At 26.4% G+C, this 19,735-nt stretch overlaps 1 protein-coding gene across 2 annotated transcripts; it reads right to left on the reverse strand.

Moving 5' to 3' along the window:
• Positions 1-11,589: 11,589 nt before the first annotated feature.
• Positions 11,590-18,804, reverse strand: LOC119683818 (probable maleylacetoacetate isomerase 2). 2 transcript variants are annotated; one of them, XM_038097684.1, is made up of 4 exons: positions 18,496-18,804; positions 12,525-12,702; positions 12,112-12,442; positions 11,590-11,885 (listed from the first exon to the last, which is right to left on the reverse strand). In XM_038097684.1, exons 1-4 carry the CDS (start codon positions 18,517-18,519, stop codon positions 11,756-11,758), a joined length of 663 nt encoding a protein of 220 aa, XP_037953612.1. In that variant the 5' UTR covers positions 18,520-18,804; the 3' UTR covers positions 11,590-11,755. The 2 variants fall into 2 exon arrangements, with proteins under 2 accessions (XP_037953612.1, XP_037953611.1); XM_038097683.1 differs by lacking the exon at positions 18,496-18,804 and having other exon boundaries at positions 11,591-11,885; positions 12,525-13,056.
• Between the last annotated feature and the right edge of the window lie 931 nt (positions 18,805-19,735).

Raw genomic sequence — 19,735 nt, forward strand, 5'->3', positions numbered from 1 at the left:
CAGTCAATACAGAGATGTTATAATAAGTAAGCAAGCTTATAATAATTTCGAAAGAAAAATATTCTTGAATTTTGAAAAGTGTTCAGGTAGGTGAACTATTACCCCAGCAACAACAACTTAAAAGGTTTTTGATTTTTACAACAGCAACAGATTTGCTTGCAACAACTACATATGTCAAAGGTGAATAATGCAATCAAAATTCTGTTTTTATTTAGAGTATATTCTATGTTTTTCTATGTTAATAATACTAGTAGCAAAAATAACTCGTTTTGTTGCGCGATTAGCAGTAACATATTCATAACATATAACAACATAATATATGGCAATGTTATCTATTATACGGGATATTAGAATTTCGATTCCGATTTCGATATTTAAAGGCACTACTATTTTTACATGGGTTTAATGTTTTTATAATAAGTGATTTTATAGCAAAAATATAAAATTTTTATGGAATTTAAAAAAATGTGTTATTAAAAATGTGAAAATATTTTAATATATATTTTTTTTTAAATTTGCTTGTAATTGTTATAATTAGTTTTGTTTTAAAGAACTATGTTTTAGTGATAGAAAGCCTTTCGAAATATTTACATGTTTGTGCCGTTAATTTATTTTTCGATTTTACTGTAGACGCAATATTTTAAAACTTTTCAAAGTAATATTTTGGTTACAATAAGTAAACATTACAATATAAATTTTATTTATAAATACAATTTGTTAAGTAAATTCGTAAGATTTTACAGAAATTCAAACAAACAGGAAATTAATTATGAGACTACTTGCTGCTATTAAATAAAAACAACCATTTAAAATTCACAACATTCCACTACATTTGTTATTAGTTCCCATTTTTCATTGATCTCATTCATCAGGATATTATAATGATCAGGATTATAAATATCATTCCCAGCCTAAACGAAAACTCACACAACAGGATCGATGATAGCAGGTGCCAATCTGGTTCACGCATTTGAGTCGTTGCAATGAGTTTTGATATTTTAATTTAATCAACTATTCATTATTTATTATTATTTTTCATTTATTTAAGGCCTCTATGGACCTTAATGGAATTGCGAAACTAGAGGAGCGTGATTTTTGACTTTCATTCGCTTGACATTCATTAAATGGAACATCATCATATGTATAACTTTTTTTATATTTATTCATTATTAACTATAAGTTATACTACATCTAACAATATCGTATCACATATTTGTTACTTATTTGTTATAAAATAATAATTATTCAGAAATAATATTTATAAACTGAAATTTTCTCTGGTGTTCGAACTGTTAAGCAATTAAGGTTAGGTTGCAACATTAGGTGCAATAAAAATAATTAATTAAACTAAATACTTTATTATTATATGTATTTATCGATTTCATTACAATTTTAAATTTTAATAATTTTCAATTAAGTTAGAAGTTAGAAATTAGATTTCAACTTTTCTAGAGAATACGCAATATATTAAAATTGTGTTGCTTAGCATAGTGTCAGCCAACCAAATTTAAATAATTAAAGCTTTACTTAAGAATACGTAATCAATTGGCTTGAAAAGTGACCTTCATCAAACTTGATGTCAAATTCCAAGCGAACATTATGTCCACTTTTACATGTAGCAGCAGGTTTTTAGCTTGGATATTTTATATTATAAATAATTATGTTACAATTCATTTATGCACATGTTATGCAGACACACATCTATATATTTTCATGTGTTTCAGATATACAAATGAGGCCTTGAGTTTTTCCATCATTTCAAATATCATTTCAAATGTTTGTATCATCAGCATTATCAACATTTCTTCACACTTTTATAAAATAATACTATATACATAAAATAAAATATATAATATAATGAAGTTTTGAAATGATAATGGAATGAGAAGTTTTAATGTAGGTAGAGAATAAAATTCTCTTACATATAAATGAGGTGTAGTTAAGGAAATTAACTATAAATGTACAAAACTAATTTATTTAAAATAACAAAGAAAAAATCTATTTATTTTTTATAGTGTAGTAAATATTTTAATCTCAACTAAACCTACTAAAAACAAAAATAAAAACAAAAACAAAAATCTGTTTATAAACGATCAAAACTTAAAGTTCAAAACGTAGTTAATTTTCTATATACTTCATATATTACATATATTAATATCCTATATATTATAATTAATAATATAAAGTAAAGTAAAGTAACTCAAATATTGCTGTGCAATATTTTACTAGATAAAAATGTAGAAAACTTGTTTCAAATCCAATTTTACTAAAATATTGTTAAAACATTTAATTGACAAATTGAAACTACTACAGTATTTCCATAAACATAAATAACAATTAAAATAAGAATAAAAATAAAAGTAAAAATAAAGATTATAAAAAATAAAGATAAAATTGTAAAAAATTAAAAAACTAAAAAAATAAAACAGATTTATTTATATAACGAATAAAGTAAATATATAAACAAAATGGTGGCAAATGTTTGAATGTGTTAATTATTTATAATACAAAAGGTGCGCTACATTTGTACCAAATCGCAAGACATAAAGGCACCATAATAGTATATATATGCATATATATATATACATAAATTTTTAAATACACAAGGCACTATATATATAAATTAAAATATATATTAAAAATAGAATTAAAGTAAATTGTGCAATGGAGAACGGTGAATAGTAGTAAATAGTTTGCAAATATGTATTAATGAATTAAAAATAATATTAAAATTAGTTAAAAATAAATAAATATATCGAAATTAAAAAAAAAAACAAAATATACAGATAAATATATAACAAAATGTAGCAACATTACTTGAGTACCTTAGAAAGCCAGTAAAATGTATCAAAAAAAAAAAAAACAAGTATGAAAGTATATATATAAGTGCGATAGCATTAAATGCATATATTAAAATATACAAATAAATAATTAAATATATATATTTAAACTCCAATTCCTTTTTTCTATTAAAAAATTTAAAAACAAAATTGTTAAACGTCATATTAAAGTTAATTAGCATTAATAATAATTAAAAATTAAAATAAATATTAAAGCGAACATTTTTAATATTTAAAAGAACGATTCATTTAAACGAAAAATATTAAAAAGTTAAAGAAAAAACAATTGAAATTAGAGGAAAAAATATTTTTATTGTTTAAGTAGTAGCACGAGAGGAGAAAGGTGTAGCACAGTTAGAAGTTGACAGTCGTTGCTCCTTTATTTCAATTAAAATTGATTATTATTTTTGAACCGGCCGGAATTGTTTGTAGAGTGAAGAAGAATATCATTAAAATTTTTTTTTTTATTTTTTATTTACTGAATATTTAATATTCTAAAACTTTATATTTAACCAATATTTCGCAAACATTTTTCTAGTAAAAATAAACCAAAATTGCTGGGTACTAACTAATAAAAAACTAAACTTGCTTGATATTTATTTGTTTATTTTAATTATTAATTTAATTTTATTGTTTTATTTAATTTCATTTAAAAATGCAAGAACTTTTTAATGATTACACAATACTTTCTTTCATAATTTATTTCTTTATTAGGCACAGTATTTAGTATATTCCATTTCAAGATTAAAACTCATTTATAGACTTTTCAATAAAAAAGGGAGTAGTTTACGTCAATTAATATATGACAGAGATAGTCTTATCGATTTATTAGTTATGTTAGGTTATTACTGTGAACAAAGATATCATTGGAGGTCTATAGGTCCATCGTGTTCCAATACAAGATTCATAGATTTTTATTTTTGAAAAACCATTTCAAAAATTCAATAAAAATAAGTTTTCCATCACTTATAAATAACCATCCTTGGGCATACGCTCAATACTGTCAAAGCAGGTGTGAAATCTGGAATATTCCTTATCTTCCACGCAGCAAATGTAAGAGCGCTTTAAGGTAATACGTAATCCACTAGTATGTTTTTTGATAGTGATTTATTATTTAAATATAATATCTTATATCAGTTCAACTGACGTTCATAAAACCGTACAAGATTTAAAATAGTGAATGAAATGAGAAGCTAGCCAAGGCTCTTAAAGTTTCAAGATTATTTTTTGGCTTCAATCAGACTAACATCAATGGTCTGATAATATGATAATAATATCATATCTGATAATCTGAAAATAATAAATCCTATACGTCATAGTAAATTGAACATCATAATAACAGAAAGACATATGTAGTTCAGGTTATATGTAATAATATATTTAAGTCATACATATTTTCATTTGGACGATCGACATTTTTATCGGTGTCGTATTGACAATAACCTTAATAAATCGAATGAAATAATAATCATCTGTTTATCACTCCACTAGGCTCTGTCAATACCGAAGGACTGAAGTAAGAAAAAGACTTGTGTTAATTGTCTGTATAACATATATATGATAACGGAGATAAATAGTTGTTAACTGACTGATTCCTTCCTATTATACTCTCAATAAATTTTATAGAATTGTATAGGTTACTATCATAAATCATAAATTTCAGCATTTCAATTGCTAGTAGTGCTTCAAAACAAAAAAAAATATCTGTGATATTGGAAAAACCTACTCCTTTTAATACACGACTCTAAGTACAACAGAGAGGTTAAAAGCTATTACTACAATTCATAAAATTTTTAATTTCCGAATTGAAAGTAAAAGTTTTTAAGTATACCATATATAAACATAGTGCCTAAATATGAAATCTTCCAATACTTTAATAATTATAGAAGAATTATCTCGTAGTGTTTGACTTTAATTGTTATGGTTTCTTTCATCTGTAGTTAAATATTGATTGGATTTGTTTACTTCTAAGATCTCTCTGCATAGTTCGGAGAAATATATTTTTATTTTGTTTTCCTCTTCTACAGTATATGGTAGATAGGAATTTATGTAAAAGTATTTTCTTTATTGAAGATGTATAATTTTTATCTATGTATTATTATATCTTTATTATTAATATTATAGTATTATATTATCTTTATTTTATAAATATTTATTTTTATGTTTATTTATTTTAGAGCTTACAATCAGAATCATTCGCCTATATTATAAAAACAATGTGATAATTAAATTTTTCATTATTCATTCTCAAATACTTAAAAGGTTGTAGATTTGAATTTTATTTATTATAATATAAATACATATTATATTACCGTGTATTATTATTTATATTTTTTTTTTTGTATTTACTTAATTATTTTTTATTTATTATTTTATTAATTTTTAATTGTTTTAATTAATTTTTACTTCATTTTAATTATTATTTTACTTTCAAGAACCAAAAAAAAAAAACACATTTAGTTCTTCTATTGAAGTTTCTTGAATAGAACTAATTAAAAATTAGTTTTCATCACGGTTCATAACAGTTTTATATAAAAATAGTTTTTATAAAACTTAATTAAAGATAGATTTTAAAATGGTTTATGATTTGTTTTGAAAATTTCAAGGAGGACGACTTAACAATTCTTAACTAAAAAGTAGGATAAATCACATAAGATTCATTGAGCGTTTCGATTCATTAAAGCGGAAAAAATCATAAAATTCATGTGAAATAAAAGTACTAAAACCTTTTATGATTTGACTGTGATAATTAAAAAAAATATATATATATATAAATAATAAATATTTTAAAAATTTTACAAGAAAACGTGTGCAGGAACGGAGAAAAGTAAATATTTGATATTTTTGAAAATAACATCAAATAAATAAAAACTAAAAGAAATTGACGTGCATCTTAAATTAGTAAAACAATTATAGTAAATTAAGCATTAATTAAATGTATTAAATAGGAAAATTTTAATTAACGAAAATTAACCTTACGTACATTATATATATATGTATATATAATATAAATAAAGTAAAAACAATAATGAAAAGAAAAGAAACAAAAGCCGTCTTGACTACATGTAAAGTCTCAAGAGGAATGAAAATTTAGTAAAAATTTGAAAAGAATACAATATTTTTTAATTTTAAATTTAAATTACTTTTCATTATAGAATTTAAAAATAATAAATTTTTTAAATTTAAAAAATGTTATAAATAAATTACAATATAAAAAATATATACATAAAAATATAAATACCATAAAAAACGTGAAAAATAATTAAATTTAATTAGTTACACAAAAATGTGCACTTAAACAAAGTATAAAATTCTTTACGTTTTTATATTTTTAAATAAAATCCTTAAAAACAAAATTTATATAAAATTTAAAAATAAAATAGGCAACGATTAAATATATTTATTTTTTTCTAAGCGAAAGTTATTAAGTTAAAATAAAAAGAAAATGTGAAATTTTACATATAATAACAAAATAAATTAATTACGATTTATCAATTAATCGATTTATGATTAAAGCATATACTTATAAAGAAAATTACTTTAGCGAAAATTTTTTTCTTATTGAATATTTTATTTAACAAATACAATTAATACTACAAATTTTTATTATAGCGAAATTTTGCCCTTAAAAATATTAAAAATAAAAGCTAAAACTCTTAAACTTAATTTGTTCATTGAATCCAAACAACAAAAGAAAGTATATATACATACATATATATATATATTAATTATGTTATGCATTGCAAAAATAAAAAAATAAAATTATAACGAACAGAAAAAAAACATTCACAAACATTTTAAAATTCCAATTAAAAAGCATAGCTCATATTTAAATAAAAAACAAACCAAAATATTTTTCTCCTAATTACATAATAATAAAATAATATGCATATAAATAAATTAATAATAACAAAAAACAAAAAAAAAAGAAATAATTCAGAAGTGTCTGTTAAGTAATGAACACAATTTTTGTGTTTTATTTTTAGCTAAATTTAGGTAAAGTAAAGCTGATGAAATTATTATTAAAAGAGAATTCAAAAATTTAAATGTATTCATAACGTTTAAGAAGCAAGGAACAAAAGAGAGTAAAAATATATATTGAAATGTTGAAGACATAATAAGTCATTAAGAGAAATTTTACTTTGTTAAATATTAGAAGAAAAAAAACAAATTATCATGAAATGATTCATATATATTTCAAATAAATTAATATACATAAATAAAATGAAAAAAATATTAAAAATAAAAATTGTTGTTTTACGCAAGGGATAAATGAAAAAAATATTAGAAACGATGCCAAGTAAACAGAATGTGTTGTGAGATAGAAATATATAAAAACACAGGTGCGAGGGAAAGAGATATATATATATATATAGAGTACGGAGTATAGAGAGAGAAACATAAAGCGAGAGAGAGAAGGAGATATGGTGAGGAAAGCGAAATAGACAAGGAGAGGGGGATAAATTCTTTAATTGAATATCCTGCCATTTCTGCAGAGTAAACATTTTAATTGGTACCATTAGAAATTAAGTTATACAACTGATGAGTTCTGGATATCTTCACTCAGTTGAAAACAATCTAACAGTCTCTGTAAAGAAGAAATTTATGTAGAAACAAAACTAGAATTGAATCCTGAAATTAAAATAACCTGAAAATAACCTCAAGTTTTCATAAAATAAGCTAAATAAGCTTATAAATAAATAAATAAATAAATAAATAAGCTAAACTAAAACTGAAAATAATTAATTAATTTATATTAAAATTTGACTATGACGACAGTAGGACGATAGTCCTACTAATACGTTAATATATTTTAAAATTTTTTGCAGATGTAATGAAACAATAAATAACCTCTCAATGAAACTCGTATTTACTAACATTCATAGATGCGTATATACTTTGCAATAATAATTAAAACAATAATTATACAATAGTTCGAGCAAAAGTAAAAAAAAAATAAAAGGAAATAATATTACAACCCTTTCTGTAGAAGTTTAAGCAACCCGATTAAACAATATCATGTGATGACAGATATAAGCAGATTAATATTCCTACTTACTAAAGCTAGTCCCTGTTCTACCACATGGTAGTTTCCCTCAGACTAATCCGGGTGTAGATGTGGACTATATTGTGTGTCAAATACTATTTTATTACAATTATTACTTAATGAAGATTACTGCCATATTTAGCTAGCTGACCTGGTTGATACCAGGTATTAGCAGAGATCAATATAAATGAACATTATTTGAACCACTTATCTCACTAAGAGTTAAATGTTACTTCTACAATGGTCGAGTAATTTTTTGCGATTAATGATATTAATGGTATTATCAATTCAGTTAGTTTAGGTTATATTGATCTAATGATAACTAATGATATCAGATGTAACAAGATCTTTATATATATATATACCTTCTGCTCAAAAAGTATCCGGATTTTGTTGTTTGTTAACTACTCCTGAAGTAATAGACCTTTTTCAAAACTTTTTTGTTATGTTGGTACACCCTTTCTTGACATATGGTACAAATTTGAGCGCCATCTGTCAATTAGTTTGTTTATAGCAGCTGCTAATGTGAGACTACCTCAAATACATTTAGCGATTCTTCTTGTACGCGATTTTTTGCCCAAACACGGCACCACTGTCATCGCTCAGGTACCATATTCGCCAGATCTGAATCCGTGCAACTGTTTTCTATTCCTGAAACTCAAATTGCCCCTTCATGGTAAGCGTTTTGAGTCGATTGGACCGGTAAAAGAGAATTCGCTGAAGGAACAAAAAGCCATACCTTCACGGGCCTACAAAAAGTATATGGAAGATTGGGTTAAGCGTTGGCATATGTGTATCGCTTCAGAAGGAGCATATTTTGAAGGAGATATTATTAAGTATTTTAAGCGTGTTTCTGACAATTCATAACATAATCATAAAAGATGTTCTAAAGAATGCTTTAATTATTTCATGCAAAAAGATTATTAACAAGCCCTTTCAGCCCTACCTATTCTAAGTATGTGAACATATTTCTACAGCAAATTCTCAATCTTATAATAGGTAATGATTCAATATTTAAGAGTGTGTTTTATGTAAAAAAACTCCAACCGACTTTATGTATGTTTTTGACAATAAATCGAAGTAGATAATTTAATTCATAATACCTTATACTATAATGGTAAATAATGAATATCACACTTAGCGACGATTACCAAAGATCAATATCTTTCCACAGGAATAACCAAATGCATGACTTTGAAAAACTTCTCTTATATTAACAAATATAGAATTTAATCAAATCTACTGAGAAAGTTTTACATTCCAATACAGTGCAATGGATTTAATTTAACTATTGAGAATTTTAACTTATAAGCATAACATCACACTTATTAGGATCTATATAATTGCCGTCAACTTATTATATATATTTTAGTTTCTTAATTACACAGCTGCGTCAATTCAGTTTAGTTTTACTCTCATCATCATCATCATTCATCATTTATCACTCATCAATCATAATCAATAATCATCATTATCATAATCATTACCATCATCATCATCAGCAGCACTATAAGCGATGTCTAGCTCTGACCTCCTTCAACAAATTTCTTTAACAATCCGGTAGCGAGCCGATTTTATCCATAAAATCTTTAACTATATTAATATATTACTATATTCTCGTAACAGTTTTTGATATTATTCTTACTTTACTTTTACTTTTATTAGTCGGTATAGTGATTGAATCAACTTAACTTAACATAACATTTTTACAATATTTTGTATTTATGGACTTTTATTATAGAAAATAAGTGAAAAAGATTACCATAAATCAGCATTAAAGGAGTAATGTAGGCATATTCAGGGGAAAATAGGCATAGCGCCTTTTATGCAACTGTGTCCATTCTGTTGAGAGATCGTTAAACCAATTTAATTTATGCAATGACCTTATTTTAGTAGTTGCTAAAAATATGGAGGATGAAGCCCACAGTTTATGTGAAAAATATCATATTACCACATATCAAAAGAATAAATTAAAGTGTAAGATTTCTAAGTTTTACTTAAAAACTACATGGTCAATGGTATGGGAGGTTTTGGGTTAGGCTAAGGCCCCTATGAACTGCAACCAGCTTGATCTATTATGCACCCTAAAAAATAATTTAAAAAGGACTCAATCATAAAGTATTTTAGCCGCTCTCTTACATTTATTAAATATTATTTGCTTAATTATGAAAACAAAAGAAAGTTTTAAATTTTGTTGTAATTTTTAATTTTTATTTTTATTGAACTTTTGAGTTTCTTACACATTTTAATTTGTTTTTTTTTGTTTTTGTTATAATTATTAAGGAAAAAACATTGTCTGTATTAAAATTGAATTCGTTTTAAAAGATTTCATTTGCATTTTGCCACTCAAAGTCTCTAGTTTAAAGGACTTCAGTTTCTTGTGATCGGAAATATCTTAGTAAATAATGCTAAGTTAATGTAAAAATATATTATAAAAATCTGATACTTTCAAATGAAAATAGGTATGATATAGATTGTTTATATTCATATGTGTACCTATTTTATATGCATATATATCTAGTAGTTTTATATGTATTTTTGACTCGTATCTTATTCAGATCCTTTTAGTACAGACATTAGGTTAAAAGATAGGTATCGCTTGTAAATAATTATTAACCCGTTCAGTTTATTCGGTGTTGATTTTGCACTTTGACCTGAAGTCCTTTTTTTTTTTATAGCGAGGCTTTGCGTTTTTGTACAGTTAAAAAATTATTAAAATTCAAACTACGGAAATTGATTTTAAAAAATATGGAGTTTTTAAGTTTATATCTGTATTTGAAATTATAAAACAAATTTGATAATAATAATATCATTAAATCATATACTATATATTATATAATATAACATACTATATAGTATATAATCAATTTTATAATAATATTTTGTAATCATATATTTCATTAAAATTTTTGTGCATATTGTTTTACTTATTTTATCGTTTTTGTGTATTAAAAAAAAAAATAATAATAATAAAACTGATGAAATACAAAAAATAATTAAAATAATTTAGTGCATTTATATTGTTTTTATATTATTTTTTATTGTTGGAGAAATATTTTATATTCTAGCCTGTAAGCAGCAAATTCACACCCATTGTTATCGAAGTGATGTCATATGCAACTATCGTATATATCAGAAAAAACCTACACTATATATATTAAATACAACATATTTTTATTTTTAAACAATTAATAAGCTGCATCTTTATATGCTGTATTTATTTAATTTTAAACTTTCACTTTATGTTTTATATGTTCATTAAAAATTTGTTGATGTTTTTGTACTAGTTTGCTTAATAAGATTTCCTTAAATTATTGAAGTCATTATTTTTAAAATTATTTCAACTTTATTTTTATTTAAAAATCCCTGAATTGAATTTTGCTTTTCGTAAAATTTTCTTTGCTTTGTTAATCTCATTTTTTATTTTTATTATTTTTTCTTATATGAAAAACAAGTAAAATTATAAATAGATAATTTTTAATTTATATCTTTAAGATATTTTTCACAATTTTAGCCAAAGGTATTTTATTTATAAAATTCTTAATTTTTGAAAAATGTTGCTTATAAAGCCAAAATTTTTTATTTTTTATTTTCGAATCAAAAAATTTGTATTTTTTTTTAAATTTTAATTTTAAATGTTTAAATTACGTTTGCAACTGCATCACATCAACTGTTTTGTTTTATATTTTATTTTTTATAGTTTTTTAATTAAATTAATCTTTTATCTTTATCATATTTTCATCTCAAAATTTCATCTCATTTTGTTCCTATTCATTAAAATCATTGTTTTGGATTTTTTTTGGTACTTCGTTTTTAACTGCAACTATTTTTTCGTCTTGCGTCGTTTTGCAGTTGTTGACGGAAAATTCTATTTGTTTGGCAGTTCCGGGGGGCAGTCCGGTTGGTTGGAGGGATGAGCAGCACGGAATGCAGGATTACTCTCCAGTTCCCGATCTATGCGCAAAATGATTGGATAAGGGCGAAGATCAACATGAAATCTGAAAATAGAAAAAATATTAATGATGTGGCAAAGACGAATATTATTTAAGAAATATATACATATATAGAAAATAGAACAAAGCAAATGCCAGTACTATATAAATTCAGTCGCGACGTGTGTTAATATTTAACATAGACAAAATAACCAGTTGATATTGCATAAAAAATATGAATCTAATAAAAACTAAAGCTGTTAAGTTTATATTTAGGTGGGTGGAAACTAACCTTCTTGCGTTGAAAACCTGTGGTACAAGGCAGCAATCAGCCATTGAAATCTCATCGCCTACACAGTATTTGCCGGCTGAAGTGGAAAGGACTTTCTCAACAGCACGAAAACCACGTGTTATCCAGTGCTGAGCCCATTCCTTCTTTTTCTCCTCGCCTACATGTATGAGAACAATCAAATTTTGCAATGGCTGTATGCCCGAACAGATAATCTCACAGATCTCACGTACTTTAGCGCGTTTATGTACATCTTGTGGTAGAAGTGGACGTTGTGGACGTGTCTCTTCTAGATAGTGCATAATAGCCACTGATTCGATAAGTGTGTGTCCATCTGAAATATAGTAAACAATTAAATTTTCCTGCATTTATATAAACTTTTAATTAAGTTATTAAGTTATTAGCAATAAACTGACCAATTTGTAATGCGGGCACCTGTTCCATTGGATTGACTTCGCGGTATTCATTGCAATGTTGTTCACCGCCAGACTTAATGAGGCTAATGGGTTTAATGTCGTATGGTATCTCCTTCAGATTTAATGCGATCCGCACACGCCATGAGCACGAGCTACGCCAATACGAATAAAGTATCGGCTTCGAGATTTCCATGGAAGAATATGACATATTAGCAAAAGAAATTTTATTAAATTGTGAGACTAGAAGATTTGCAAAATTCGTTGTATTTGCTTTTCCAAGTGCTGATAACCTGCCTGTGTTGCTTCTGCTCAAGTACTGTGTATATAATTTGCTAGTTAGGTACGACACACGCCCCACACTTGCCATAGCTGCCCTCAGCAAACTCAGTGATAAGCACAGCACCGGTTTGCTTTGTTTTTTGCTGTTGTTGATTTATGCAAAAATCTCGTTTATTAGGTTTAAGTTGACTACCAATTAGACTAGACTAGTTCTAATTTAGTTTATCTTGTTTAATATTCCCACAACACAACATTATATGTTTCATAAGTATCATTAAATATGGAAATTTTTTTTATTAATTTTATTCCTTTTAATGATCTTTAATTCTAAACAGAGAAGCAACTGGAATGTTTACTGATTTACTGTTTACTTGGCGAGACTTCAGAAAAGCTTTTTGCAAAGATTAACCCTTTACTGAACTTACGGTTTACATTAAGCTTTAAAAAGTTACTTCGAAACATTAGTAAAGAAACTAAAATTGAAAGATTTAATAAGGAAAGAACACTGAAATGCGGACTTTGTTAGTACCAGATCTTTTTCTAAATCTAGTAAGATTTACAATTAATAAGAAATACATATAAATTGTTTATTAAAATATATCATACTTAGTATTACAATGTATAATGTAAAATAAATAATTTGTTGGTCATCATTGAGATACTATGGTATACTGAGTTATTAGTCTGATAGTGGGATTCTCAATGGGTCTCTATCGGTTAGGTAACCGTATTAGAAAACTAATATTCACTTAAATGGGTGTTATCCAAACTGCAACAAACAATAGGAAACGGCTTTGCCGTTTAATTATGTTAGACATTTATTTTATAAATTTCATATCAACTATACGAGTATCTTCTTCCCTTGAAAAGCATCTTATGTTTGTTAAACTTTCGATATGGTTTATAATCTTCACAGAATATATACTTCTCTATTAGAATGACACAACAAGCCTAGTAGATTGTTAAGGTAACCTCAATATGCTTAGCTAATCTAATAAGTTATTATTAGTTAATAAGTTGTTCCAAACCATATGCTTAGAAGAAAGTATAAAATGTGATTATGTTCAAAAAAAACATTTATTTATAAAAAGATCTCACTTTTAGGAATCCGCAGAATTTTTTATCCACTTATATTGGTACCCTTAAAGTTTAAGTTATACAGAAATTTGAAGTAAAAAAATTTAAAGAAGTTAACAGAATAAGTTATTATGAGTCATATAAGAATTATGCGTTTAATTTTTATATTTAATTAAAGTCAATTTATAAATCCGTTTTATTTTAATGATTTACATCCGTTTTCATAAATATTTTTTTGAATAGATCTCTTTTATTTGTCTGAACTAAATGTGACAAGTCTTAATTGAAGCATGGTATATAAAGGGTTAAGAAATATTTAAAAAAGCTCCAGCTATTGGCGTATGGTTTGAAGTTGAAATTTTAATGCAAACGACAGAGATAAATATAAAAACGTTAATTGCAAATGGTGAAGCCCGTAATTATACAACGTTTTTATAAAATAATTTTATAAAACATTTTTATAAAATATAAATTAAATTATTAATTAAATTAAATTCAAATTTATATAAAATGAAGTGTGTGTTCGAATGAAAAGTTTTTCGGAGATTATCTTGTTTTCTACAAGTGGGCGAAAGCTACCACAAATTTAGATTTGCTGCGATACTTAGATTTTGCAATGAAAAAACCTCCAGTTATTTTGTTAAATTCAACACATGTTTGCCAAATTTAAAGCCGCTTCTGATAAAAAAAAGAACTGGAGACTATCTCCAGACCTTTAGATCCAGTCAAGTAAGAATGAATGACTTGAAGTGATTTAGTTTTTTAACCATTCTATTTTTATGTATATTTATTTTTATAAGTGATCGTATATCAATAATAATATTAAATTTATCAATAATAAATTTAATAGCATTGATTCTAGTATATATGTACATTATATTGCGTTGAAGGTATTTACTTTATCAGGTAGCAAACTAAGGAATATATTTTCTGTTGAGTTTAAATAAGTTTCCATAACAAGTTTTTAAAAAGAAACATGTAAAAAATGCTGAAAATTTTAATTAGGTTAGGTTAGGTTGGAGTGCGGACTTTGTGTACAAAGCACATTGAAGCTCAAATAATGGGTTGTTGAGACACCACAGATTAGCGTTTAGATTAGTTCATACGCGCACTAGAGGTTAGCGTATGAACAACGCCGAAAAGCTCATTCTCCTATTTAAAAAGCCACTACTTTGACAAAAGTCATTATAGAGTAGATCCAGTCTCATATCATATCTTCCTAGTATGCTGTGAATGGACAGCATCGGTAGCGTAGTGGTGAGTCCGTACTCTCTGTACTTAGTATTGTTTGGACCAAGTCGATCTTGAGATCTGACAAGAATTCAACACACAATTTTGCTTACCTATGCGTAGATGTTTTTGTTTGATTGCAGTCATGGCTGTTGCAATAGGGATACCATTGTCAGAGCGTAGAGAAAATGTTAATTAAGAAGTTAATAAATAATTAGTTAAAAATATATAATCCATTTATTTAAAGTTATACGCTTAGTAACAACATAGCTTGAAACGAAAGCTTCACTAGGATAATCTACCGGTGCTATCAGAAACTAAATCGCTTAGAGAGAATTTCAACCTGAAACGGCAGTTCTGAAAGGGCTCTGTGGTTTAAACTATAACCTTACAAAACTGGGAACTTTCTTTAACGAAATTTATTAGAGAGAAGAAGAGAAAAGAAGAGAGGTGGTTTTGTAGAGAAGAAAATGAGACCTCAAAACATGTGCTACGGGTGTTGCCGGCACTGATGCATAAACGTAAGAAGTATCTAAATGCGCATATCATGTCAAATGAAGACATTGTAGTTGCAATACTGCCATTTATAAAGAAAGTTGGACTTGGAAAAATACTCTATGCCTATAAAGGGCGCAAAACAGATTTATAGATTGCACCACGATCTAATTTCCCAAACATAATAATAATATTAACAACAAATATTGTGTAATTTGTTTTCGGTTACCAAAAGCACATATATATTACAGAACGGGTAATGTAAACGTGCTAATTTGGCAAATAGCAACAACAACGCAGTTGAACAGTTCAACATATTTTCATGCTAACAAGACATAACGCATCAAGAGTTCATTGAACTCATAATTTTTGCAAAAAATTCTATAAAAGCAACAAAAGTAAATAAAGATAAAATTATCCTCATAATTTATGTTAATTAGCAGTTTGAATTCGACTCTAAAAGAGTGAAATTACACAAAGCAGATGCCGGGTATGGTAGACAAAATACCAAGGCGAATACGTAACCTGAAAAATGATGCCAGCTACCAAGGATATTTTTACTTAGAAAAAAAAGCTACAGTTCTTCAAATAAAAAAAATTCAAAAAAAAAGTTAAAATAATAAATGTATGAAGGCACAGAAAAAAAGGACAACAAAAATTTTAAGAATATCTCCAAACATTAATCACTTATACGAGCCACAAACACAGATACGCACATACACTTCGAATGATGTATCATGTGTAAACAGAGTCAGTAATGCTGAAACACGCACACAGCAACACCGTTCGAGTGAATCATAAAATATATACAAATAATAAAGATTTAAATATAAATTTGATTCCCGAAAAGGCCATTGAACCAAAAAGCATATCAACGCGTTCGTATCCTGTAGCAATATTGTCCCCTAACTGTGTCGTGTACACCAAGGTCGGGGCATTAACCTCTAACAGGCAGTCAAGCAAGCAAGCATGCAGGCAGTCCATTTGAGAGAATCTTACCCTACGTATCATTCAAGGACATTCGCCTACAAAGTCAAATACGGAAAAACTCAAAGCTTAAAGAAGAAAGTAAAAAACCTTTCAAGCATTTGACTCAAGTATGAGCGAAAATAAAAATGGTGGTATGGGCGCAGGACAACAACTCGCATATTTTACAAAAGGAAATATATTAAAAATAAAAAAATGCCGGTTGCTCAGTGGTGTGTTTTGCAAGAGTATGAGAGCTTTTAGCATTTGTGTTTAATATGTGAGCGAGCTTTGCTTTGGTGGGTTGAGTGGTGTGATTTAGAGTGGTGAATGTGAAGTTTTAAAATATAAAACAAGCTAAACTGATTACAAGAGCTAAAAAATATAGAAAATAGAAAATAGAAATATGACAAAGTTTCATCATAGAGTTACCAAACAAATAAATTATTTATTTTTATGAAAACATTTCTTCAAAATTAAAAATGGAGTTTAACATTAAAATAACAATATCAACTTAATAGCGAAAAATATTAAAATCAAAAAGCAAAATAAAACATATATAACACAATTAAAAATAAAATACATTAATTTTCGAAAATCGTATTATAAAGTAGTAGATTTATCATGTATAGGTTTCTGATTAACATTATTCACAACTTAATATTAATAGATTATAATAATTCTAAATAATTCACAGTTACTAAAACGAACTCGAAAATTAGTTTAAAAAGAATCATCAGACTAGGAAGATTAATCATCACCTCTATTTAGTTAACAATTTGAATTGTCTTCAAAAAAATTATAGTATGTAGTTTTGTTTTTTTTTAAAGTAATCATCATACATAAAATGTTTAGTTTACATATTCACATATACTCATATCTCAAATGTTTACTTCCTGTATTTTCCAACGACAATACAATACAATGGCAATACAAAATTTACAAAATTATTTCTTTATAAAGATAAAAATTTGATTCCCATAACAAAATTCTACTAAAATTTGAAGCTGTTATTAGCATTTTAATCTTCATTGGAAGTTCCTAAAACTATAGAATGCAACTAATATGTTACGAATCTAAATTCCAAACTTATTACTTAAGTATAAATACAAGGTCAGAGCATTTACCTCGGAGCCAAGCAAACATGTTTTGATGTAAAGCATTCCAAATTTTATAACGATTACTACTTTTAAGCATTAAATATAATGCAGTTTCTATTACGTAATTGCTAATTACTATCTTATTTTCCACTTATCGTACATTATGAGCACAAGTAAGAAGCTAATTATTCCAATTAAACTATAATACACTAAAAAAATTTTACAACCTAAAAACATCATATATTTAAGATAATGTTGTTAGATTGACATATTTAATATACATTTACAATCTTTCTATTGAAAACATGTTGCTAGAGTAAACATCTACTGATTATGTTTGTTGCTTATTAGATTCCACTTTAGAATTATATTATGTTCATTTAAATTTATTAACATTAATGTTGGTAATATTTAATGAAAGGCAAATTGAAAGTTTTTATAGTATTTACTTGTGTCATCGTTGTTATTCGATACAGTTGGCAACTCTGCTTGATACCATAACCCGCACAAGAAATTCGCAACAGATACGAAGCAAGCGGCAGTTTCCTTTTATTCTCATTCTTCGCAAATTTTTGTGCACATGCGCGAAATCGAGTTCACTCAAACCAACGCGCGCCACAAATAAATGGCGCTAAACAGAAGTATGAGTGACTTAAGGACACAAATTTATTAAATAAATTAAACAGTCGAAATTATAGAATTCAGCACAAAAGCAAGTTAATTGCACTTCCAGAAATAACAAAGTACACTTTTCAATTAAGCAAATTTTTTAAATTTTGGTCTTTAAGCATTTCCCACACATTAAGCATTTCATTTGAGCTTACCTTCGCTATGGCCGATAAGGACATAGCGTTATGATGATACTTTGAGTAATTAATTTTGAAGCCGTTCCTTGCACAACAAATATGAAATTAATGTAAGCACTCTTAAAGGAGAAATATCCTTTATAAGTTTTCGTTGTTAAAAAGTTCTAAACTGGTTTTTTTTTGCTAAAACCAGTCAGCACAATACGCGTAACACAAAAAACCGACGAACAAAATAATAAAATGGCACACAACGCTACGATGACAAACGAAGTGTACAAATCCTGAAGGGGTTGAGTTGCACTTTTTTCTTTTTTTAGAAAATATTCAAATTTTTTAATTTACTTTTATTTTTAGCACAGCAATTCATAGAAATTTTTAACTTTATTTAATATTAAAATTGATTTTTCCATGTATTTAGTTTTTCTCATTTAAGTATTTAAATTGATTTTGCATTTGAGTGACAAACGACTGACAAAGCGTATTGAGTCCTTGGTATTGCTTACTTTCCACAATGTAAGGTAACAAGGACAATGCACGAACGCAGCAGCAGCATTTGCTTCCGTAAACGTTGTACTTGAAGGAATGGTTGGCAACACACTGAACTAAATATAAATCGTTGAAAGCGAAAGGATGGTACTCTTATGGCTTTCGCAGGAGGCGTATAGGGTAAACAAGAAGATAAAACTTATAGCAAAGAGAAATTAATATTGTATGTTTGAGGTTTTGAGAAGTAGTGTGGTTAAAAGCTCTTTCAAAGCTTGTTCTTACAATAAAATAAGCTTTTAACTAAAGTTGTAAACGAACCGCAAAGCTTTAGCTTGTGAAATGTTTTGTTTAAAATTTGTGTATTGGAAAAACTTTTTGTGATATATTTTGTGTCTTGGCTTAAGTAATATAAAATAATTACTTAAAATATTCCCTCTATTTATGGCGTAAATTTTAAATTGTAAAAATGTGAATATATACGCATCACATACATTGCTTAAGCTATATTTAATTGTAGAGATAAAAACCTATATACATAAATAGTGAAATCTTTTTAAAGAAGAAATCATTCAATCAGACAAAATGGAAAAACTATACGCATAAATTCTAGAGTTATTATGACCAGAATTATCATATCTATTCTCTATGATATTTGCTCTCGCAAAGTATTACAATTGATAAGATCGACCACAATATAAAGCTCTTGAGAATATACTGTAGCAGTCGCTTTTTTACATACAATTCAATACTTCTGTGGTTGTGATTGTTATCC

This window comes from Teleopsis dalmanni, chromosome 2, assembly GCF_002237135.1.
Source record: "Teleopsis dalmanni isolate 2A chromosome 2, ASM223713v2, whole genome shotgun sequence".
Classification (NCBI taxonomy): domain Eukaryota; kingdom Metazoa; phylum Arthropoda; class Insecta; order Diptera; family Diopsidae; genus Teleopsis; species Teleopsis dalmanni.

Excerpts from the sequence above, each read along its gene's own strand:
- LOC119683818 (XM_038097683.1), bottom strand. The coding sequence starts at position 12,891 with ATGGCAAGTGTGGGGCGTGTGTCGTACCTAACTAGCAAATTATATACA. Across the intron at positions 12,443-12,524 it reads GGTGCCCGCATTACAAATTG|ATGGACACACACTTATCGAA; the intron begins GTCAGTTTATTG and ends ACTATATTTCAG. Across the intron at positions 11,886-12,111 it reads CAGGTTTTCAACGCAAGAAG|ATTTCATGTTGATCTTCGCC; the intron begins GTTAGTTTCCAC and ends TTCTATTTTCAG.